This window comes from Taurulus bubalis, assembly GCF_910589615.1.
Source record: "Taurulus bubalis genome assembly, chromosome: 17".
Classification (NCBI taxonomy): Eukaryota; Metazoa; Chordata; class Actinopteri; order Perciformes; family Cottidae; genus Taurulus; species Taurulus bubalis.
The window spans coordinates 15266254-15292112 of NC_136605.1; the positions used below are offsets into that span (position 1 = coordinate 15266254).

The 25859-nt window shown below is 40.3% G+C and overlaps 3 protein-coding genes across 3 annotated transcripts; 2 read left to right on the forward strand and 1 right to left on the reverse strand.

Annotated features, from left to right (window-relative positions):
- Positions 1 to 832: 832 nt before the first annotated feature.
- On the reverse strand, positions 833 to 7736 carry nup85 (nucleoporin 85). The gene is made up of 19 exons (XM_079233448.1): positions 7639 to 7736; positions 6992 to 7082; positions 6728 to 6884; positions 6528 to 6598; positions 6397 to 6440; positions 5979 to 6048; positions 5744 to 5865; positions 5485 to 5619; positions 4715 to 4837; positions 4445 to 4576; positions 4205 to 4311; positions 4019 to 4102; positions 3822 to 3887; positions 3352 to 3503; positions 3119 to 3236; positions 2583 to 2683; positions 1795 to 1946; positions 1446 to 1547; positions 833 to 1078 (listed from the first exon to the last, which is right to left on the reverse strand). Exons 1-19 carry the CDS (start codon positions 7669 to 7671, stop codon positions 980 to 982), a joined length of 1959 nt encoding a protein of 652 aa, XP_079089574.1. The 5' UTR covers positions 7672 to 7736; the 3' UTR covers positions 833 to 979.
- Positions 7737 to 8556: 820 nt separating this feature from the next.
- Positions 8557 to 13903, forward strand: LOC306750251 (small ubiquitin-related modifier 2-like). Its single transcript, XM_079233651.1, has 4 exons — positions 8557 to 8638; positions 10120 to 10251; positions 12335 to 12406; positions 12993 to 13903. The coding sequence occupies exons 1-4, from the start codon at positions 8618 to 8620 to the stop codon at positions 13053 to 13055; spliced, it is 288 nt and encodes a 95-aa protein (XP_079089777.1). The 5' UTR covers positions 8557 to 8617; the 3' UTR covers positions 13056 to 13903.
- Positions 13904 to 14972: 1069 nt separating this feature from the next.
- On the forward strand, positions 14973 to 24527 carry LOC306749401 (jupiter microtubule associated homolog 1-like). The gene is made up of 5 exons (XM_079232689.1): positions 14973 to 15124; positions 17570 to 17709; positions 21002 to 21150; positions 21826 to 21856; positions 23979 to 24527. Exons 1-5 carry the CDS (start codon positions 15069 to 15071, stop codon positions 24125 to 24127), a joined length of 525 nt encoding a protein of 174 aa, XP_079088815.1. The 5' UTR covers positions 14973 to 15068; the 3' UTR covers positions 24128 to 24527.
- Positions 24528 to 25859: the final 1332 nt, after the last annotated feature.

Sequence of the window (25859 nt, forward strand, 5' to 3'; positions counted from 1 at the left end):
AAAAAAATAGCTGACATCTAAGTTAGCAAAGCCTAAGATTCAACTGCTGTGCTTGTATTATTATTTATTCCTCTGGCTGAGCACTTTTTTAGCCCACAGAAAAATATACTTGAATATATCCCGACATTTGAAAACAGGATCCAGTAGATGTCTTAAGATGAGACGCTAAACTGGAAAATTTATCCGTTGAGTAAAAAGTACTGATATTTTATCGTTTTATGATTACCCGTTTTTCTGATGGAAAGGAAACCAACTGCACTTAAGGTGGTTCATTTTTAATCATGAATATGTCGTGATGTTTGGATCCAACTCTGCTTTTATTTCATGTGGTTATTTTATTTTTTTAAATAAGTGAATGTTTGCATTTCAGTCATGATTTTAGCAGTGGGTTATTGTATTTTTGTTCTATATTTAAAGATATTTCCTCCTCTACCAATGCCAGTATTGGGAGTAGTTTGTCTTATTTATTGTTTTATGTTCTGTTATAGTATTTCAGTGCATCACTGAACCTAGAAAATGTGAACTGTAAAAATAAAAATCTGAATTTAAATTTGGTCGCTCGAAAAGGAAAAACTTGCCACAAGGCGGATAAAGTGTGTTCAGGAGTGGGACTGAGTAGTTTCATGAATCAGTCCAGCCGATCCTCCCTTACTTCTCTGGTAGTCCTCAGCTCGTCATGTGGCTGTACAGAAGAGGTGCGTGTTTACTGTACATAGTGTGTAATGTACCTATTGTTTGTTATGTGACGTGCAGATTTTGGGAGAGCGTTCGGTCTGTACATACTGTACGATGTGCCATTCGTTCGCGACATGAACAAAATAAATACTTTCAATGGATGTCTGAGTTTATTTGACTGATTATACAACAATAAACATAATGAAAAGAGTTTTATTATCAAATAGCACATTTTGATTACTTAAATGTTAAATACACAATACAAAAAAATGCAAAAGAAGAGCTTTCTTTTACATGTCACCGTTCATGATTCCACAGTTCCCTCTTTGACAATAGCCATGGCCAGATTCCTGGCCAGGGCGAGTCTCAGCAGCTCCACTTTGGTCAGCTCGATGTCTTCATCCTGAAATGACAAATTCTCACATAAGACTTGTGGAGGATTGCATGTCTTTAACATTGAGGCCAATTGTTGCATTGCAGCTGTAGAGGAAATGCACTTTATAGCACCTGGGTCTGTGTATAACAAGCTCAGCAATGAATCATGGGTGAATTGTTCACTAGGTTACCTTGAAGTGGAAAACGTGGTTTCACGTACCTTCATTTAAACTGAAGCACCAAATGTACATCAACTAAATATTAAACACTTTTGTCAACACTTTCATGAAGGGGAAAAATATTACATCAGCGGCAACTGAAAGCTAGTTTCTCGTACAAACAATGATCAGCACCAGAGCAGGATTCAGGCTGTGAGGAGCTGAGGAGGTGCGTACCTGCGTGGACTTGTCTGAGCCGGGAGCTGAGGTGTTCAGTGAGGAGGTGAGCTCCTCTAAACAGAACATCAGCTCGTGGGTTTGGTCTGCCGAGAAGATCCCCTGAACATTCGACAAACAAAGCCACCTTTTAGTTAAAAACAGTCCATAAAACAACTTCTTTGCGAGCATTGCCGTTCCTCTTTACTTCATTTATTTTGTGTGTTCCGACTTCTAACATAATAAGTATACTCTATGAAATTAAATTTGACAAAAGATTGAAAAAGAAAACTATGATCCTCTCAAAGACATTTAAAAATCAGGATAAGACTTGTTTCTTATCCATGTCGTCATGTACATGGTGACCGACCTCTTTCTGCTCCAGCAGCGGCAGGGCGTCAGTCAGCAGAGTCATCCAGAAGCTGCGGGGGGCGATCTTGGCCGTCATGAGGGAGAGGAGCAGCTTGGCCGCCTCGCTGAAATGCTTTTCTCCGTACAGTTTGTGGAACTCACGATACTTTCCTAGGAATGAAACCAGAGCGTCGTTTTTAGGTCAATTCTACCAAGCTTATGCCGACATAGATGCTGTAAAGTTACCTTTCATCTGCATGAATTGTTCACACGCTTATTGACAACTAATCTGCTTTTACTAAACAGTTGTGTGTCTTTGCTCCTCCCGCAGTGTTTAAGACATCACTGATAAGCAGAGACTTTCTGTATGTGCATTGTACTGTATTGTTTTTCAGTGAGATAAAGCTTTGCTATAAAAGGCAGATATACCAATGAAAACTATAAATCTGTGATACGGAGCTTCAGCAAATTTAGTCATGAAATCTGTATCATTTCTAAATAAATATAGAGATCCATTTACAAACTAACAGTCACAAAGTGTACAAGAAGTCATAATCTATATAAAAAGCCATTTCATGATATGTACTCTTGTATCTTTAGGTTTCTATAAATAGTTGGTCTAGTTTCACTGACATTCTTCCAGTATATCACGCGGTCACATGCTGTTATATTAAGCAGGACATAGCTTTATTTATCTGTGTGCACACATGTCTCTGTGTCTGAGGCTCATGTGATTGCTTGAAAGAGACTATAAGTGACTTGTGAGTCACAAGGTGAGCAGTGGTACAGAATGATGTTCCCTCATACCAAGGAAAGTGAGCCTGTCGCTGAGCAGCATTGCTGGACCCAAGTTGTCTATCAGGTCCAAATCAGAGAAGGTCCCTCTGGTGCAGTAATCCTGTAGAAACCTGACACACACACACACACACACACACACACACACACACACACACACACAAAATGTTAAAACCACTTGGAAAGAAAACAACCTCAAGTGCTTTCACAAGGAGACCAGCAAGCTGCAATTTAGACCTCAAATCACAAACCACATGTAATTATTCACTCTACTTTTTTCAAATTTCTGTAAAAGGCCTCCCCAGAATAGATAGGTCTGACAAACATAAAGCGAGCAAGAAGCTTTGAGTTGTATTTAAGTGTGATCAACTCAAGAAATACCATCTCACAAGAGTCATCTTGAGAGAGTGTGCCCTTCATTAAAACATGCCTGCAGAAGGGCTGCTCTTCAGAGTCCATGGTGGGAACAGTGTTGAAGAGAAGAAGGTACACCTCTCCCTAAATAAGCCTTGCACTTGCAGAATAAGTGTGTTGTTCGGTGAACTCACCTCTCTGAAATGAGTGTGGCGAAGGCAGCATCTTTGGCCCGGATGCTCCAGGAGAGAGCAGAGCCCAGTCTGTTGTTCCTCAGGGCTCGCATAGCCATGATCTTACAGATACTCCGCACTGGGAGAGGACAAGAGATTAAAGGTTTAACTCCCTTTCGCATTGGGATATACAGACAACTATATTAACGTCCGTGTTTGTGTCCGACAGGCGAATACTATGAAGGAAGGGCTACCTTGCTCAGACATTTGCCTCTGCTCACAGATCCTGAGCACCTTGAGGGCTTTGCGCTCTGTGTCTAAAGGAATATGCTCAATCTGCAGCTCCAGGTAGACACGGCCAAAATCTAGGCAGTGGTCAAAGTAGTCCACGGCCAACTGCCACAGGCTGAACACAGACACACACACACACACATAGACAACACATGAAAACCTCCTACGGTAAAGCAGCTGTAGATGCAAATTCCATGATGCCGCTGTCTCGTGTTTCAACTGTGCTGATACTTTCTAAGGCAGGGACTTAATCATGATGAAAAACTATAATTAGAAGAAATAATCAGCATTTGCACATCCAAAAGCCATGTGTATCAAGACTGAACCACTATTAATACTTTGTGTATATCTAAACTTTTAAATGAACACAGTAATAAATACACTGCATACTTTCTATACCATGAGGATAATTAGCATTTGCAAACAACCGTACCTGTGATGAGTGAAGAGACCAGAAGCATATTCTAACAGGAGAAACTCCCTCAAGTTGGAGCCAAAGCTGAACACACACAAACACACACACACACACCAGAATGACATGGTAGATGTTAGATGAATAAAGTGTGCAATCTTGTCATCTCCAAATTAAAAGTGAATGCATGTCCGAACGCAGCCGGACAGACTCCTTACTGTAGATTGTGAGACTGAAGGAGCTTGCAATGATCCAACAGATCTGTCAAATGGGCCACAAACCACCAGTTGTTGAGCGCAATGCTGTAGAGACGTGTGGTGAAGAAATTAGGAGAGTTCAAGTTTAAACAAAATGTGGCTGTGTACATATATGGATTTATAGATGGGTGTAATCTTCTATGTTACCTGCATTCCTTGATGACCTGATGGATGTCAAACTCAAAGGCAGCCAGTAAGATGTTGTCCAGGGGGTCTGGGAAGCTCCTTGCGTCTATAAACATCGTCATGCATGACTGCAGCGCGTGCGCACACACACACACACACACACACACACACACACACACACACACACACACACACACACACAGTAAATAACAGGCATGCAGTAGCAGTGAACATGAATGCTGAGGGGTGCAGCAGCAGTACCTGTGCATAGTAATGTAACTCAGTGGGTTTGACTGTGGGGTGGCTGAAGAGCAGCCTAGTGACCAGGAAGTGGTACCAGGTGCCCAGTAGCTCCTTATGCTCCAGCAGCGTGTCTTCATCCCCCACTATGATCTAGAATTACATGAAAAAACACCAAAGAGAAAAGGTGTTGGATTAATGTGACTAATGTATAGAACTTCTCCTTGCTTCTACTATAGATGCCATTTTGCAGTAGATGGACAGCAGCAAGGGGCTACTGGGGGCTCTGACCTTGCAGATGATCTCCAGGTGTTGATTGCTGGCAAACGAGTTGTCCTGCAGGCAGCGGTTCACCTCGGCGTGCCAGTGTCTCCACTTCACATCAAAGTCTGTCAGCGTCTGGGTGCCACCCGGCTAATGATGATTATAGAAAGTCAAAAAAAGAAGCCTTTATTGGTTGGTCCAATTCAACAAGTTTGAATAATGCAAAAGTCCCCCTGTGTTTAAGAATATAAACCATATGTATGATAACTGTGAAGCGAGGGAGGGAAACGGTGTCTCTTTTTATCCACAAAGTATAGATTTAAAGAATTAAATGTGAGTCGCAGCACATTGTTTGGTCAAAGCCCTGCTTATTTACACACACTATCGGTGTGGATACCTTCATAAAAACGGCTAGCTAATTCAAAGTACTAGACATTATGCTTATTAAAAATGTAAGAGAAATGTATGGAATTAGGGATTTAAAAACAAGTTTGGTAGAAATGGTGGTAGACACTGAAAAATGCACAAAACAGCACTTTATTATTATAGTGTTCAACTCCTGCAGAAAATCTGGTTTTACTCTGTGGACATCTTTTATGCTGAATTGTATTAAGGAGTTTATTGTGCATATTCAGAAGCCAGCATTCATATTTCACATATATAAAAGTGTCTTTTAAAAGTAATTCCACTTACTGTGTCATATTTCTGACTAACAATGTAAAATGACATGCAGATATCCTCTTGCCAAGGCAGACTAAGACTACACTATGGGATGAACTACTGAAGGAGGATCTTACATTGTAGAATGGCATCTTGCTGAGCAAAGTGTCCATCAGCTTGTACATGTTCTCGGCAGCAGGGTGCAGGGTGGCCTGCTTCACCAGCATCTGTCTGGCTTCTTCCAACCTGCCCTGCAGCACATAACTCACCACCTGCACAGCACAGATACAAAACATGGAATAACTGAGATTCCCCCCCAGAAAACCAGGGCTAGGTGTGCATGTAGCTTAGATAGTTTCAAAAATACAAGTGTGTGTGTGTGTGTGTTGTACCTACCATATCCCAGTAGTTGTGGTGCTCAGCAGGGCTCTCACTTTGCATCACTTCTTTGGCCTTCTTGTCCACATCAGCCTGGTGTAACCTTACCCAGTCGAGCAGGTGGAGCAACAGGGTACCCGCTGAGGACACAGAGAGACACACACACACACAGTTTGTTTGGGTGCTTTTATAATCAAATGTATTCCAAAGATACATAGAGAGATCAAAAACAAGCACAAAGTCAAACTCTAACCAGGAGCGGCTTCAATGAACAGCACTTCACTCAGATTCCAGATCAGTTCTATAGCCAACAGAATGGACACCTGGAACACCAAAACAGAGGCTGAGGTTAGGACCGTGTCAATGGAAACAAAATCATCCAAAAGTAGATTTCAATCAAAAATAGATATGCATTCCTCTGCATTAGCACCGTATCTTTATTTGGCCAATTACTTACTGTAGCTATTGACTCAGTTTTTTTTATATACATTTATTGTTATTACAAATTGTATGAAATAATTATGCAATACTATATTGTTGCAATATCATTCAACTAAATGTAATATGCGTTCTTGATATACTGTCTAGCTCTACTCAGAAACTAATACAGAGATTTCCTCCTGTATGTGCAATATGTCTCCGTCTCACACAAGGATGTAATGTCTCAGTACCTGATTTCCATATTGCGTGGCTACTTCTGCATCTTTTGTAGAAACTGCAGAAAAGAGAAATGTGAATTTGATTATTTCAGAATATGCACATTGAAGACCAAAATATAAAAATGATATTTAAAAAAGCTGACCTGCAACTTGATGAAGCTCCTCAATAGAGGCTCGTATCACAGATCTATAGTTTTTACTGATGCTGACAAATCTAAGGGGCAAGATAGAGACAACTCATGATATCCAATCATTTCTGCAGGTGCTTCATCTGCCTTTTATAAGAAAGGTGTATGTGAGAAGCAATACAGTGACATGCACAGAAACAGAAACATCGCCTTACTGGGGTTTTTTGTTCTTGCTGGGGAGGTCCTCTTTAATCGTCTGCAGGCCAACAAAGATGTGATGAGACTCATTGAAGAGTTTGCGTAAAATGGGGGAATATATATCCTGATCTTTCCTGACTTCATGGATGAAGGAGCAGCCTGATCCTTTAGCACCTGAAAATAAAGGACAGGCAGTAATAACAGAGTGACATTAAAGACGAGGGAAAAGGCAAGAGAGTGTGAAAACATAGAGAGGGGCTTGCATCAACATCTACACGTACCTGATGCTTTGTAAAGGGTTTCATACACAAGGATATCACCTGGACCCCATGCAAATCCCAAATGCTTCCCATCACTGGCTGCAGGGATATTCTGCATTTAAAGAAGAAAGACATCATCATTTTACTGAAATTATCCAATTAAAACAGGTGATTCAAATTAAATATTGACTCGTTCTGTGTTTTGATTTGTTCTTTAACAAGAAATTCCTTGCATGATTGCAACTTTCTTGAAAATTGAATGAAGACATAAAGGCATAATACAATGGATAGGTTGTGTCTCGGGCACTATTTTTTACATTCAAGATTTTAGCAAGGAAGCCAAATTTCCAACGTTGTATTAATTTAAGATCTGCCCATAATTGGAATAGATTAAGTTACTGAATGAAGTATCCAATGATTAAATTAGAATACTTTCCAACTAAATAGTATTCTATCATTGTATGCAGTATGTTCTTACTGCTTTACATTTAAGACATGCATTTATGTTATTAACCTTGCACGTGTCTGACACACGTCATAGGACTTTCTCAATTGCACCATAATTCAATTTAGCTAACTTAGCTATGTTGTTGCGCTACAGTTAGCTAGTTAGCAATGCTGTTCAGTGGGAGAAAAGAGAGCAACTTTAGGCTACAGCGGTTACTTACTGTGACTGCCGGCTCCACGTCTACCTCCTCCATCAGAGAGCAATATTATTGATACGCTTTAATGTAAAGGACTAACTATTCCGCTGTAAAGACTCCACCACATGAACTACAGCTCCAGCGCTGCTTACGCGCCTCCGTCATTCAGTCGAAGGCCCTCCCCGCGCAGCAGTGATGACGTCACGAAATGGCTGGCCATTCTCCTGCCTGTACAGTGTTTTTTTTATTTTATTATCTGCTTTATATGGCTCATTGTATGGTTTTGTCCCGACCATAGGCTGTATACAAGACACACATGACACACAAAAAATGCATTTAATTAGCAACATATGATCAATACATCTTAAGCTCTGGGAAACTGGGTTCACATACAAAAGGAAAGCAATTAATGAATTGTCAAAATATGTTCTGTTATCCATGCAAACACACATTCATATTTCCACTAGATTAAGAATCAGTGTTTGGATTAAATGTATATGCAAATACACACATTATTATTAAAAAAAATAAAAAATACTTTGATTTTTTTTTTTATAAAGAAGCACATCTTTATCAGAGAGAAAAACAAGATGGCCGCTGGGATTTATAGAGTTAAAATAAAAATAAAACGATAATAAGTGCGGTAAGTGTAATGTACTGTATAGGGGTGATGACTGAAGCCTGATGAGAGGTCAGTAGTTTGAGGAGGTGTATTTTTAGGGATAACTGAACCTCTACAATCCTGACAACAAAAGGAAAAACATAGTTGTGCGCGTGCATGTGGTGCTGGGTTCCCCTGTAACGCGCATTGGGACTGTCCCGCCCATGCCCAGACTGCGCTTTCATCCACGTGATTACCTGTAACCATTCAGAGCCCGGCACTGTGGACGCGCACCGGCGCGTGACCGCGCACGCTTGGTTTGAATCGTTTAAACGGGAACGTGTACGTGCGCGCACCCGTATTCTTTGTGTGGCAGCGTAGAGAAGCGCCAAAAGAGTGACCATGGCTGATGAAAAACCAAAGGTGAGGATCTTCACATTGTATCAAAATACTCGTTTGTTTCACCAGATCTGTGTCATAATTGCTCAGAGAAAAAAGTCCACATGTTCTGTTTCACATTGATAAAGTTGAGAGCTAAATTTCAACTACTATCTATGCCTACTTTGATAGACCGGAAGGTTTGTGAACGCGCATTGAAAGGCGCGCAGATCCCTTTCTGCTTGAGCACACAGCCAACCAGCGGGTGTCTTCCTCGTGGGCGCAATGTTTTTACTTGTGTGCGAGGGAAAGAGAGAGAAAGGCTCATGATGTTGATAGCTTGTGTGTGTTTCTATTTGATGCTACTTTTTATTTATACTGCACTACATGTCAGAGGGAAATATTATATTTGTTACTTCATTTGTTTGACACATTAGTTACTGTGCAGATTCAGATTATCAATATGAATAACAAATCAACTGATGCATTGTGATATACTATTATGGATTTGGTTTCCCAGCAGTAAATGAAGTACAATGAGCTCCACCTTTTACCAGCTGCAACATTAAAGTGATAAACACAATATAATGCATTAATGATGCTTAGGATCAGGAAGAGGTCTATCCTTGGTCCATTGCTGTTTACTTTATTCCTCAATAACATAGTTCTTCCTAATCAATACTGTAATGTCCATTTGCTTCACTCGCTTAACTGCCATTAAAACCTGATATAGCACATTGCTCTTGGTGAGTCTTTGGCTTGACAGCAGACTTTTTATTCAAGATTCATAGTCAACATTTGACTCAAATTCAGGAATTCTAAACTTTTGCTTGTAACAGAGTATTTCTACACCGTGGTATTACTACTTAAGTTAAAATCTCAATACGTCTTCCACCGCTGCCGGCTGTGGCCAACTTGTACTAAGATATGAATTTAAAGGCGCTGCAACAGAATGTAATCAAAGGGAGAACGTTCCCCAGGACAGATTTTAAAGTTTACTCAAATACATTTCATGGAATATTTGTAAACCACTTGGTATCGAGTGAATTAATTATTTAATTACATTGATGCAAAAATCTTGAATATTTAAAAATATTTACCACATTGTCAGCAACGGCTTATAAATCAATGGTGCTAGAGGTGTCAAACCGGATTTCAGAGCTCTATTGTCTCGCAGTATAATCATATTGTTCTACTTTCCTTAATGACATGTAGTGCCTGTTACCGGTTGCTCCTCATTTAACCACTTCACTGTCGATGTTTCATCTTTTATTACTAATCAACCACTCATCTTAAAAATGTCAACGATAATGATTTACAAGAGTTTGTGACAAAGATGATCTGAGATTGCAGCTCTGGGGAAAACTAATTGTACTAATGGAGAGAAACGTGCAGTTCTTTACATCTGTGAAGCTGTAACCCAGAATTAAAGTGTTTGTATTTGATCAAATTTGCATATTCAGGATTCCTGCATGGCTGTTGTTAACTGTTTTTCGTTTTCTTTTCTCTCTGACTTTATCAATCAGGAATCAGTCAAGACAGAAAGCAACGAACACATAAACCTGAAGGTAGCAGGTCAGGATGGCTCTATCGTGCAGTTCAAGATCAAAAGACACACGCCGCTCATCAAACTCATGAAGGCCTACTGCGATAGACAGGTGGGTGGAGCTCAATGTCTGCACGCAACAGCCACAGCTGATTGATTGTGACCACTCAGGATGATGTCATAGGTCTATTTCCTAAACCAGTGAGGACAAACTGCATTGTTTTATTATTATTATTATTATTTGGCAATCATTTTCTATAACATGAGGCCGATGAGTGTTCTGCCACTTAGTTATTTAAGCTCTTTAATGAAGGTTAGCTTTGATATTCACCCCCAAAGAAAATGTTACACATCTTCTATTTTTCCTTTTATTATTAAGCTGTTTAGCTTTAAAGGCAATTATATCAACCACCACAAGCAATTTCTTTTTTTTTAAATAGGAAAACTGTTTCCCTCAATTTATTTTTAAGATTGTATTGTCTGCATTGTTTAGAAACTGTCCTCTAGCTTTTTGCAGTCAAAGGGTGCAGCACCTCCACTATTACTCACTACACTCACACCCACTGCATGAAATACATGCCTTCGGTTGAATCTTTGGAATTTGTCGGATAAATGACGCCCAAAGACCGTCTTGTAGCTCCTTGACAAAACTCCTGATGTCTCTTAATTAATATTATTTACACCAGTATTCACAATGCAGGGGACCTACAACCGGCACACCTAAATGTAAAGTAGCTTTTATTTTTTTATACGTTTTTTTTAAGTTTTTCCTGCTATGACATGTCAACATGTCTGCCAGTAAAAAGCTTATCGGAGCAGAATGTTTTTGGCAAACTGTAGCAGAGAGCTTGTTGTTGTCTTTCCAGCTGTGTAGATAGTGTGGAGCGAGACTTAGGAGAGCTACGTTGCTGAGTTTTGCTCCATTTACATCATATGGAAATCATTATTGTAATTGCTTGATGGTTTAAAGCAACCTCTTTGTAGTACATACATGTTTAATCTGGTTTGAAGACACAAAAGGCCAGCATTCTATATAGTGCAATGTTAACCTCAAGCAAACCGGCATTTATGTCTGGGCAATTTACAAGTATGTAACTGTGGTTTTTATTTGACACAAACATTTTAGTTGACTTTTAGGTCTGAGTCAGGATGTCAGGATGCTTTGTCCAACAGATGCGTCACATTCAAGCCATCGAAAGACATTGCAGTCGGCTGAAAGGTCAAACTTAAATAAAAGCCAGAAGAGGCTCACTAAAGAGTTATTCATCATGGTCATTTCTTTCTCAAAGAGGTATTGTTCATAGTTTCTTGGCGATGATCCAGTTGTGCTCTATGACATGCAGTCAGGGCTACAGAGTCGATGCAAATTTTCCCTCAATATCTGAACACAGCTGAGGTTTGATAACTTGCATTCTGAAGTATCTATATATCCAATGAACAAACGCAGCCTCTAATATTATTTTGTATCTGAAAGTCAAATGAAAGAATGGAAACTCAACGTCTGTTCTTTAGGCTGCCAGAAAAGAGACGTGTTTGTCATGCAGCTCATTTCTACAACTACAATGAGAAGCAGATGTTTTTCATTATTCCTTTTATTTGGGTTTTACTGCGAGAGAGAGTATAGCAATATGTTTATATTTCCTTCAAACGCCAGCACTTAATAAAAAGCAAAACATGCTTTAAAATGTTATTAATATAATATTAAGCGATTTCAATGAAAAGTTCTGCTTGTGCTATACATTTTAAACATTTGGCTTGTGTAATTCATTGTGTTACAGCTTTATAAATCAAACTACTTTAAGTCTGCTCGCCTTACAGCAGGGAAATCTCTGTTTTGCTGGTGAATGTATCATGAAGTTCATTATTGTTGGAGCGTTAACTTCACTCGCTTCACTTCACAAGAAAACGTTTTGAGACAGCGCTTCGTACAATCTTTGTAAAATGACGCTCTCGTCTATCAAATAGAAGTCACGGCCGCTGACATGAGAATCTGTGCAGAAGCTGCATGCCAGACCTCTAACGGTGTTGTACTCGTGAACGTATGGTTTCTTTGTATGAAGCCTTTGTTAGGCTGTGTAATGTTCAAAGAGTTGGTCAAAGTCACCTGATCGGCACCGTCTGTGTTACAATTTATAAAAAGGAATTGGAATAATGAGTCTTTTAATTTACATTCATCGTTTTATGTGTTTCTCCAGGGACTTTCAATGAGGCAAATCAGGTTCAGGTTTGATGGACAGCCAATAAACGAGAAAGACACGCCATCACAGGTAAGTGTGAAGCTTTGAGGCACTTTGTTTCTAGCCAAAACAGACTGAATAGTAAAATGCACACATAAAGGGCACCCTGCCGCCTGGAGTTGTTAGTGGGCTCAAACTAGTTTCATGCACTTCCACAAAAGAATTTGTATATTCCCTTTTTACCCTCAACAATGTTAAATACGCGATGGAAATGAAGTAATTGTATGATTCTATGTGACCCCTTAAACAGATGCAGACATACCTGCTGCAATTAATGACTGGAGTGCACACAACTTACATGTTATGGCCTTTTATTGCAACGCTGTGTTAGCCTGCCTTAATATTTAATTTTGCCCACGCAAACAACAAATTTAAGTTTGAATCGAGTCCGATCTCATCCCTGAGGCTCATAACATGCAACTTCAACATCTTGACGCAACATGAGCACGTCCCCTGTCTCTTTCTTTACAATTGTTGCCTAATAAAGTCAATTTATCTTGGAAAATAATGTACACAAGATGCAGGCCAACTGGGTATGCAATGAGATTGCACAGAACCTCAGGCTTATCAAAGTCATGTGGCACATGTTTATATAACTTTTTATTTTTCTTAACAGTTGGAAATGGAAGATGAAGATACAATTGACGTGTTCCAGCAACAGACCGGAGGCCTCATTTAATCAACGTATGCTTCACCATTTTCCTCCTTAACACAATCAACCTTCCCGGCCTGAAAAAAAAACAGTGGCCGCTCCTTCGCAACTTGTTCTTTTGTCTCAACCGATTTCCATGCAGAAGAAGCTGTAATTTCTCTGCACTACACACAACTGCTGTACAGTATTTTCATGCTTGCCCTTGTTACTGTTCTGTTTATGTACATAAACCACACCCAGGTTTTGTTTGTTCATGCTGTATTGTGGTAGACGTTGAGGACTTCTTCTTGAAGCGAGGCAGACCGATAGGACTGGTGATGGAGGGAGAATTAATACAACAGACTTTACTGAACAAATGTTGTTGGGCTAGGCTTGATAAGTGTCCAGAATATCTGTTCTTAAACTGTATTTTATAACCCTTAGGGAACCTTATGCCCAGTTTGGGAATGGGGCTGCGTGTCATTTGGTTTCTGTTATCTTCAGAAAACATATTTGATTTTATACATTTTTATATAGTATTGGATGTGTAAAGATATGCTTCATTCATTGTTTGACTCGGCCATGCTTCATATTTTGGGAAGCCTGAAGTGATGTCTCGGTTAGAGACACCCCAGGCAAAAACATTGTTTTTCATGCACTGATCAATTTAAAAATGTTGTGCTATTTTGCTTCAATTTTAAGTGGAAACAAAACATCCCAAAAGCACATTTAGGTATTTCTTTGATTTCACTTTGTTTATTTGTGATTTCTCCTAAATTCACCAAAAGTTAGCAATAGATAATGTCTCATTTGCATATTTTTTAATTATTTTTACCCAGTTCACCTGTATTGTCTTTAAAATGTATGGAATTTTACAATACACGTCTTTAAAGGCAGTTTTCTTCTAATTTGTTTTTTCTCATACAGTGACCCAGAAATCTCCACTTCAGTAGCACTTGCATACACCAAAGTTGCTACTTTCATTCCTATCTATATTCTGAAAGTTTTCATGTGGGGTTTGTTAATAGATAATTCATAGCCTGATTTATAGAACATTTTAGTCCCAAAAACATGGTAAAACATAATTGCTTTTTTATGGCTGTTGACAGTATTTTCTGATTGACAGAGTGATGCAAAGAGATATAAAACACTCTCTGTAAAAACCTTTGACTCTAACGTGTCAACAAAATGAAAGAAGAATTTTGAACCTTGCTTTATTCGATGTTTAGATTTCTGTTCTGGAAATATATATGCAAATTAGCACATTTATGAAGATAATCCTAATTTGCATATTTAAAATAATTTTACAGAAAAATTGTAATACAAAGAAATGATTGCCTTAATATAAATAATCAATGAGGGAAGTTTCATGTTGATATATAATTAGTTAAACATTTGACCTTATTCACCTGGGGTGTCTCCCCTTATATAAAGTCTGCAATCTGTATTGTCTGTATTAAGATGCTTGTTAAAATAAAGCTATTGCCTTTTTGAAACGTCCACTTATTTTGTCTGGTTTTCCAGTGTGGTTGTTGAACCCTCTTCTGGGTTGCATACCAAATATTAAAATAATACATTTGTAAAACGGTGACAAGGCTTGTCCACATAACATAACACAAGATAGTTGACCCAATAGCTTGAGGTCAAAGTAATCGGCGTTTTGCTTTACCCTTAGATTGCAGTTTGAAATGTTTTGCAGAATTTCATGATCAATGCTAATAGCAGTAAAGAAAAAAAGAAAAAGAAAGTCCTCAGGGATGTTTTGGACTCATCACTGACATGAAGCCTAGACCTGCCACCAACAAGGGAGGCGATCGCTGAGGTTCCGTCCAATAAGAGAGGAGTTCTGTGATGTTCTAGCCAATCAGAGTGGGTCGAACGCTGGTGGGCTGGGCTCGTGGGCTGGCACCGCAGAACCAGCGGATCTGGTCGCCGTTATGCTTTTCAGTGTCGGGTGGAGTCTACATCCCGTCGCAGCTCTGCGGGGAAGGAGGAGGACTGTCTTTATTAGTTTCTCATCGACTATCTATCTCCGCCAAGGCGTCGAAATACTCCATAACGATGACGACGACAACCAACTTTAAAGGAATGGAACCCGGTTCTAAAAGCAGTTCCAGGTAAAATTAATAAAAAAAGAGAAAAAAGAGCTGAAACCCCTTTTCGCGGAGGAACAAAAGAAGTGTGATGCGGACAAGCCTGTCGGCTAGCAAACGCCTCTTTTCTGCGTTTGCTTGAAGGCAGCCAGCTTCCCAACGTTAGCCCCGCTGGTCGGCTGGATTTAGCAAAACTGTCACATAGTCTTGCTAATTAAGTTAATCTTATTGGGTGACTGAAGCACCGCGTAGCCTTTAGCCAACCCAAGTTAGTTGGGTTAGCTAGTTAGTCATGTTAGCCTGACTGAGAGACTAACGTCAATTAGACATGCGGGTATGAGGAGAAGGAAGACATGGTCAGAGCGACCATTACTGACGTTAACCCGTCTGCTTTAACGGTGGTTGATACTAAATAACTTTCTTCGTGTTGTTAAAGTCCCTGCTCCTCTCCTGCGGTGATTTTCTAAATGTGCTGTTCTTCGGAGTTGCTAGCTGATAATCTAACGCTAACCAAATATGTTGACTGTTTTTTTTGTAGCAATAGGATAAAAATTAAAGTGTAACGTTACAAGCTCAGAGGTGAGGGTCTGAATGTGTGATTGATTGCAGGAAGAATCGCAGACGAGACTCATGTCTGCATATGTCATTATCACCGATATGGCTCATTGTTGGTTGGGGCGAATGGAAGTTTAGAGAAACTTAAAATCTCCATTTGTAGTTTCAATAGGCATCTCGACGCTACATTATCTGACGAATAATGTCTGTTAAATCTTTATATTCCTGGGGGTGTGGGGGAATACAGACCCACCTTAAGAGGGCCACTCATCCTCCGAGCACGCAGCCATGGCTTTCCAGTAAGTGATGCGTCTCGTCTGGATGCATTCCTGCCCCTTTGCAGTGAAAACAATGCAGAGAAAATGCCTTTTTAGTTTAGTCTCAATAATGGGTCATGATTTGAGGGCGTATAATCCTGATTTTTGAGGAACACTGTTGCTATTAGCCGTTGCTTGGTGAGCATGTCAAATCTCGGTCAGTCATTAATCGTTTTGAAGTCGCATGCTGTTTTCGGATGATGCGAGGCCTTGGGTGGGGGCTTTGCGCTAGCTAAGCCTGAAAATCTTCCTTAGCTCCTTGCTTTTGCTCCTTAAAGACCTTTTTACCAGCTGCTGGTCATTTCTGATGCTACCCGACCAAAGGGATCCGTACAGCAGCTACTTGAGCAGAATTAAGCTAAAATCTTAGTAGGCCATCAAAAGCCTCCCATCCTTCCTTATCAGACATGCCATCTTTGGCTTTTGAGCTCAGCTATATCTGCTATATCTCCACCAGCCTGCAGCTGCCCTCCAGCTCCTGCACATTAATGCTATTTCATTGATATTATTTGCAGTTTCATTCTAGGGTGGGGTCCGCTGCCAGGCAGCTAAAAGCTTTCCCCCAATCGCAATCCGTGTGGAAAGCATGAGCTCATCCTCCAGCATGAGGTGAAGTCTGGTTTAGGCATTACTGTCACAGCCGAGTGCCAGGAGCACGAGTGTGTATACAATAATTGATTTAGAAAATTCACGCCAATGCAGTTGCTTTCTTTGTAGTTTTTGCTTCGAGAGCAGAGTTGTTTTTTGGACTCCATCTGCCTGCCTGGCCCTTGGACAGCTGCTCTGGGTGTCAGCTGGTGGCTTCAGGGACTCTGAGGAGAGGAGAGTTTGCTGGAAAAACAGGGAGGGGTCAAGCAGGGGCTCTGCAAACACACCCGTTTTTGTTGTCCACCACCAACTGTCCTTCAACACAGCAAGGAAAAGCGGTTTCCCAACTCATTACCGTGTCCCTTTTGTTCAGTTTGTGGTAGGAATGTCGGTGGATAGTGCACTTTGTTTACCATGCATTGGTCTGCATGCAGCATTTCTATATTTTTCTAGAACGGTCCATTTATTAGGTGACCTATATTAGCTGTAAACATCAGACCTTTCACCTCTATTGTGTATTGTTGACCCAGAAGGGGCATCAAGTTTGATTTACACATTAAGTAATTAAATTACAATGCAACCAGGAACGGACACCAACCCCTCGTGTGTCACTGCAAAGGAATCTGCACTGAGGAGAGGCTGCAGCTAGCCAGCTACGCTTTTTGATTATATGTGACTGGAGTCAGCTGCAGGGCAGAGATTGTCTGTCTGACAGGCTGACAGCCGGGGCTTAGAGAGCGGAGACCTTGCTGGTAGCCTGTGTGTGTTTTGTGTGTGAGTGCTATGTTTATAAAAGGGTTCGGGTTGAGTAGGGAGAAAGCTGCAAGTAGCTTGAGGCATCCTGATGTTATATTTGACTATTGATTTTTTTTTATTTTTTTTTTTATTTGCACTGTGCAGCTGATCAGTGACATGAAGGCCTTGTGTTTCAGGTTGGCCTGAATAGTGGGGGATGGTAGCGCGATGTCAATCAAATGATATTCTGACCCCATTATTTGTTGTTCCTTAGGGTACTACGACCGCCGGGTGGGACTTCCAGCATTTCCTTCGGCACAGACGACGATTCGACTCCCCGCAAGGACAAGATGGTCTCCAACATCTTTGCAGAACCTGAAGACCTCCATGCTCATCGGAGGAACAATCCACCCAGTAATTCAATCTAACATCACTTTAACCCCATCTTGATTCATTTTCCATGTGACAATACCAAATAACTGGAACAATAGGGTTTATATTTCCAAGATAACATGAACAGTTGTTTGAGTTTGGCACCAGGGAGGGCGTATATAAGCAAAAACCAACACAGACTTAATTATTCTAAGTTGAGCATGGAAAAAATACAAACTAGAGTGTTATTAAGTATTTTTCCATTTAGGTTGTCAGAAAGAACACCACACAAGTGAAATAACCAAAAAGCCAAAGAGTACTGGGATAAGGGTAATTTGAAGCTAGACTTTGTTATATGGGGATGAGGATCAGCCCTCAATGGAAAGAAATAGGTCAGTTTAAAAATGTGTCAATTGGTGAAACGTGTGGCCCTTTCTAGACAAAAGGGAAGTTTTACTTTGGGCACATGAGAGGCAGACAAATGTAGCAGTAGGCGATGTGAAACCTGTGAGTGGCAATTTAACTGATTTTAATAAAGTCCAAGGTCACTGCAAACCTACAGCCACTGAGGCCTGAATGAAAAATTAATCTAGTCTGATATTATTGTGGCAGTATGTTGCTGATTATTGTGGTAAAGCTTCATCCAAGCATCCATTCACTCATCTTAAGTATGCATTATCCCTATTGCTTGTATTTAAGGATGGGTATTTGTACCCAGCCACAGTCGGTGTGCATAAAGAGGGAGATTCACTCCCCACAGAAGTAGGCTTCCATTTCTGCTCGAGGCCGTGACGTTACTCACAAGCCAGTGATCACATGTCTTCACACTGGTCACTCTGTGGGAAACCGTTTACATGATGTGTTATGTGGATAATGAAGAATTTACCCTCACATCTTAGTTCATTCTCTGACCTTTATGGACAGCAGCTGCGGACAGTACAAGCCTTTTCCTGCTTGCATTGTTCCTCTTGGGTTTAGGTCAAGTTCACAGGAGCCTTCTCATAGTTTTCCCACTTTTAACGGATACAAGTGGATGAGGATAATTGTTTCTGCCTGAATGAGCACGATGTATTACTATAACAGGTTTTATAAGCATTGTGCAATCTGTCTGGCCTGCCTGTGAACTCTGAGTATAGATGAACAGTCCATCCTGAGCAGATCCTTTTAAAATATGAATACTGGGATACAAATACATAGTAAATGGCGGACTTGACCTCAGATAATGTTGTGTTTTATCTGCGTAAACCTCACGTTGAATCCATCCAACTGCTATTTCGACAATAGAAATAAGCTCTTGATTTTCACCAACATGTCTTCTAAAATAAGTGGCCTCCCCCACTCCTAGTGTCGTGTCACCGAGTGCCCTCAATGACACTGACATGACTCGGAGCCTTAACCATTGCACACGACCCCTGCCACCCCCCAACCCCATGCTTCACGCTTCTCCCCTCTGGCAGCAGATACTTGCTTTGGGAGGAGTTTAGTGCCTTCAGCCATTTAAATGCTTTAAACAGCCTGAGCACACTAAGAGACTTGTGTTGATGTTCTTGTTTGTTTATACTCTGTGTTACTTGTTTTCAGGGTTTTTGCACGAACTGTGGAAGCATATTTTCTCTTTAGGGGACAATTAAATATTATTCTGTATCACAGACATTTTTATAGGGATTATTCCTTTAAGAAGTATTCCAATGAAAAACTGTTCACACGAAGATCTGTGACTTGAGTGACAAGGCCAGTTCTCATTTACAATGACAAAAAGGCAAAAATATAGAAACATCTCAAACAATCTCATACAAAAATTGCAACAGAAATAATTATATAGTGTACAATTAATAAATATATATATATATATATATATATATATATATATATATATATATATATATATATATATATATATATATATATATATATATATATATATATATATTTAAAAAAAAAACACGTTCCTGATGACACAGATGCGGTGAGCATTTGTAATGTCTGGAATGTCATGTTAAGTTATTCAAGAGTCCTCTTTTGATAATTTGTGTTGGGTTGATGGCAGTAACCTTGGAAACTGATTAAGGTTTGTTTTTGTTTTTTAAATCTTCTGATGACAGTTATGACTGTCAGTTCAGCTGTAGAAATGTGCTGATATTATGTTCATGCTGACATATAAGCATAGTGTTAGCCAGAGCCTTTTGTTGTTTGTCAGGATTTTAGGGTTTTCAGATACCAGAGCTGTTGGTTTGCTTAAGTGCTCTTAGCGTCGTGCCACACGAGGATCTCTCTGTAATCAGAGAGGCCGCTAAGACCAGCAGCAGCATGGTTACTGCTCCAGGCTTCAATCTTGTTTGTCCAATCAAGTTAGTGCCACCGTGCATTTATATCTCGGACCCAGGAGATCTATAAGGCTAAGTAGAAGGATATGTGTTGTAGTGATGATAACATAATGTATCTCTGTGCAGCCGATGAATCTGGTTTAATCGTCTTCCATTTGCTGTCCAGATAATTGATCAGAGCCAGCGATGAAGGAGGTCTTGTTCAGTGATTGAGGCTTTCAACAGTGCTGATTCACTTCACTCCATTAACAACAATGGCCACTCCCACGCTTCTGCAGCAGCCGTTGTTCCCCTCATGACAAAGACGGTCTGTCCCCTCCCTGGCCCTCTGGGATAGAGCTGGGCTGTTACCTTATGTGGCTTTAGTTTCCCACAGTGTGCCAAACACACTGGGGTTTAATGCTCTTTCTGCTAAAGGAGAATACAGACGCGACAGGGTTATGTGAGTTTTGGCAACCATGCCGTCTGCCTGGAAGTGTTCCACTGTGTTTCTGTTGCGGACGCCCAATCGGCTTTCGGGATGTTTTCTGTTGGTTCTCAGTGATTTTGTCTCAGTGATTTTGTCAAATTCCCTCATAAAGCTGATGTTTTCTCACAAATCTGACAAGATGAATCTTTTTTTGGTGAGCATGGCTGCCTCACATTGGGGTCTGGCTTTGTAGCTGATTGGATTTGTGTGCATATGGTATGACTCTGCTGCTTTGAAGCCTGAGTCATGTTTTGTCATTTGTCTCCTGTGTTTCCTGTCTAGCTTCAAAATAATCAAATAAAATAGGCTTTAAGCTTGTGTTTGTTGTGTGTTTTCCACTTGACATGTTTTTTGGGGTGAGTTTTTTTTCTTCTCCAAATCAATGCTCTAAGAGGGTGTTGTTGTATGCTGTACGGATTATAAAGCACTTTGAGGCATATCTGTGATAATGGACAATATAAATATTATTAACTTGACTATTACACTCTGATCAGTCTTTAATTAATGTGTTGCTCTATCCGTCTGTCTCTTACCTTCCCAGCTGGGGAAGCCGCAGGAACCCTGTGTGGTGAACCCTCAGCCCCACTTAGGCGATGCCAGCAGCCTCTTCTCTTCCCCAAGAACACCGAGCCGGAGCTGATCACCATCCACAACTCCGGGGCCGCATTGGTCTGGAACCAGAGACGAGAGGTACAGCTCACTTAGTCTGACTGACGATGTTTCCAAAACAAAGCCACAGCCTAGTTTGGGGCTGAAAAGCACACAGTTATAGATTAAATATAATTCTAAACAGTTCAGTGGAAAATTCATTGGGGGATGGATGATTTAATCCATCTATTTGAAACAGACCCAGGATGTTGTTTGATCGATGTTCTCCACTGACATTTGTAATCCCTGTAGAGGTTTAATTTTTCATCTGGGAATGTAGAATTTTCTATTTGAGCAATTTAAATGAGGCATAAAGAGACAGTGAAGCAGGATGTGTATTACTGGTTGTGTAACGGACATGTCAAAACTGTGGATTAATTACACAGGTTAACCATCTTGACGCTTTACACAGACTTCAGGCGGGTTGAAATAATATTCTGAGTCTTGCATACCAGCCATTTTAACAAGACGACAAAAACGATCTGTATCTTCCAATACGGCTCATCTGTGGACAAAAAATGTATTCGGGGGCATCTGTTATATTTGCTCCCTGATTCCTGCTATCGTGAGTTTTGTGATCTGGCGTGTCTGTCTGTCACAAGATATAATCTTCTACCTCTCGCAGCACTGTCTCATGGAAGTAAAATCATTCAGATAACACAACACTTTGGTTCAGTCTGGATACCTGATATCTTTGGTATTTTGTTTTCATTGTAGGTTGAAAATGGCCAAGAACCAGCAAATACTGGTGAGTATCCTGAACCCTTGAACTGTGTATAAAGAGGCCTGTAACTTTTTTTCACGATGTCAAAACAGCAGTGCATGACTTGGATTATTCACTGAATAGCTCCATGGTACACTATGATAGATCGGGTAATTCCACTTTCACTGCCTCTAAATATCTGGTGCCCCATGTTCTGCTTGCATCCATTACTGTTTTTCTTAAAGATACAATACACATGTTCTCCTTCTCTAAGTCAACATCACATGATCTCTTTGATGTGGTTCCTCCCTGTCATGATGGCGTGATGGTCTGTAGTCAAGCAGCTGGTCTTTGATGGCAGGCTTCACTTAGTATGAAAAGCTTTTTATTAACCTCCAGGTGCATGTTTGTAAGAGAGTGGCTGCTCAGATAATGGAGGGTTTCACTACACATCTGAGTGTTTAGAAATATAAACTCACTTATTTGCCCTGTTTTCGAATGATCGGAATGTGTGTGCGCTTTGAAGTGTATATATTAGAATAGAAATATTAAGGAGTTAAGTCAAAGTGAAGCGAATCTGCTTCCTGACATTTTGTTTTCCAACGAGCAGCCAGGAGCAGAACCAGACGTACGGACACATTTATAGGGCGTGGCGCACATGTGTGCTGATGTTTTGAATGAGTTTGCGATCGCAATCTGTGCTGTAATTATCAAACAGACGCACCAGGATGAAGTTGCGTTATTTGTTGAGTGCTGGCAAGGTGCACCTTTCTCCACACTTTATGTCTTGAGGATCATGCAAATAATGAGGAAACATGGTAACAGATGGTGATCAAGTATTCTAGATTTACTGAAGTGACGCTCAGTCCTGCTGGGAAACATTCTCACAGCGCAAACACAGAGCAGTTGGGATCTGTAAGAACCGCAAAGAAAGTTGAAGTGCCAGAAATAAACATGCATTAAATAAAAGGCTTTTAAATCATTAAAACTTGATTAGAAACCAAATCTTTATTAATTAAACAAACATCCGATAACTGTCATGCAGGATGGGAAATTGTGGTTTGTGTTCATCAATTTTTTCATTTGAACCATCAATCAACTGTAAAAAAAAAAAAAAGACACGTTTGTGAAAGATGTCTTTGCAAATCTGTCCAGAAGAGTTCACATAAAGAGCGTCTGGATGCACATTGAACAGACTGCTGCCTGTGTAGTCCTGAAGTCTGTGGCACCAGTCTTCTAAAACATGTAACGCAGTCGTTACAGCAACCACAGCACTGGCTCCGATGTCGAGCCGAGAATATTTGAGTGTCCATTATGCTTAAAAGAAGATTTTTAAATCAGTGTTGCCCTTATTTGTGACATTTAAGTTGATAAGTCCTCTTGAATGTGCAAATCCGACAGTAATTCAGGCACTAATGGACAACGAGAGCCTGCTTCTTCAGCTCGGTGGCTTTATCACAGACCTGGCTATAGTAGCTACATACCAAGTCAAAATGTTGTTGAAACCAGAGGCTGACATTAAATGTTATTGTTTTCTAGATTTATTATACATTTCAAAGAAAAATGCATGGTAAATTTACAGCTGCTACGATTCACAGCTAAAAGCTGCTTAACCCAGATGAAGCTAGCTGGGGAGACGGCAACAGCTAGATTAAAGTGTTTGCTTCAGTTGAAAGTATCAATTTTCATGAACTAATATCTTAGTAGATAAGTTTGTTATCCCACAAATAAGGCTGCAACTAAATCGGATTTAGAGGAGCAGTAACTGCCTTCTCAGATATTGACTCTAGTTGAATTCATGCTCATGTGTGGTTAAGCTTCTTTTAAATCACATATTTACATGGTTTAAAAAGGTACATTGATTATGTTATTGTTATATAAATAAACAAAATTGTTGATGGTGTGTTTTCCATCCATGTTCCTTATCGTTTCAAAGGTAGAGTGCAGTTTATAGTTCTATGATCTCTGTTGGTGTTTTTTGTAGTCTAAAAAGCATCAAATGGAAGTGTTGCATTCTCTGAAACCTTTTCTCAGATTCAGCTCCCCTGTAATGATGAATGCTCTCTGCCTTTGTTAGGCTGAACTGTTGAGGACATTTAGTTTCTTCTGCTGTAGTTGGTTTGTCTGACCAGATAAACATGGTCACGTCTCTGCATTGCACCTGCAGATCACCCTGACAATGTGGAGGCGGAGCCAGAGGAGCAAGAGCAGCCGAAGGAGACGACACAGCCCTCGGCCCCGTCGGGAGATGCCAACGTGGCCACAGGCGGCCGAAGAAACCCACCTGGTGGAAAGTCCAGCCTCATCCTGGGTTGAGACCACTTGTTTTTTTGTTTTTGTTTTTTCATTCGAGCGCTTTTTTTATTTTTTAAAAGATAAATACCCCCCACCACTCTTCCTCCTCATCAACCTTGTCACCTTCTTCCCTACTTCACATGCACTCACCGCCGTCACGTCCATGGACCCCTGGGTCCTCTTCCTCCACCCTCAAACCTTTTGTTTTGATCCTTTTTTCTATTAAAATAAGAAAACTGTTGACAAAAGCACTTTATGTATCTCTCTTCCCCTTTTCATTTCAGCCCATCCTGTAGTGCATCGCGCCTGCTGGGAAAGGCATGACGTTTAGCTTGTCCCTCATTGTTCCCTGTTGTAAATGCTAAAGGTAAAAATAATAAAAAAGATTTGATGCGTGGATTTCTAAATACAATAAAGATTGATATGAATTTTGTGGGTTTTTTTTCTTCATTTATTTGGTAAGAGTTGTGCAGTAGTATCAAAATATTAGATTTTGCTAAGGTGAATATTGCAGTTTAGTAGGCATCTACGTAAAATAATGTAGACAAAGTTTCTCCATATTCGTGTTTAAGAGTTCAGCTCAATAATATTTAGAACAATTGGATGAAGACTGAGAAGTGCGGCCGTTGTGTGACTGGAGATCTGCCCGGACTAAGTAATTACAAAAGCTGCCTCCAATTCTGCCAAAAGAGAAACTGCATGTCTTTTCATGACATCACACGCTGGATATTTGGCTTTCTGTGCAGTCTGTCTGATTTAAGACAGGCGTTTTATTGAAGTCTGCTTCAAAAGGTGAAGTAATTCAAAACACGATGTAATGTTACTCCTGAAACAACCTTCAGCAGTGCTCCACAAAGATGGCTTTATTTGGAAATGCTTGTCAAAGTCTGAGTTTATTTGGATGCAGTACATGAATGATTCTTTTTTTTCTTTTCATCTTCTCAAATATTTGGAGAGCATAGTTAAATGTTCTTTTGAGACCATCTCGGAGTAATTCCTTAAATCGTAAGGTGGTGAATGATGACAATTAGGTTGTCTGCATCCCTTTTTGACAAAAAGTTGTTTTGGTTACTTTCTATGCAATTATGTGACAATGAAAATTGCAACCCAACGTATTGCTTCTGAAGAAGATAGTTATGTCGTTATTGTGACACATTGGCACATTTGAAATATGGTCACCTATATTTGGTCTATTAATGCACTTAATACATTCATCTGTTAGAGCCATGCTGATGCCAGGATGCCCCTACATATTTATCTTAGCACTAATAATAGCATGGAAGCTATAATCGCTAAACTGACTGAGTAGCTGAGACGAGGTGATTATCATAGGAATACAACCCCAGGAAGGAACTCTTCATCATATAGTTTCAATGCCTGAACTCGTGAACTCTATCCAGCTGAGATGAGAGACTGCTTGCCTATCCGTCAGTCCTGGTTGGTGTGAAATGCAAAAAGAAAAAAGAGGCATCCGATACAAAAAGATCACTTCTGATAAGACCCCCAAATCTGATCTTAACGACTTTGGTCTGAATGCCTGTATTGTTGCCTCTTTGTAAGCCTCTTACTGTGAGGCCGGTGGATCGTCTTCCAGTCGCACTCTTTAGAAATAACTGGGGATGACAGGTAGTCTGACGGGTCTTTCTGAACCAGAGCATCCAAGTCCTCATCCTGTGCTCACCGTGGGCTTTCCACTATATTCTGCTCCACACGTCTGCAACTGTAGCTTTTCTCTCCCCCTCCTGGGCTACAA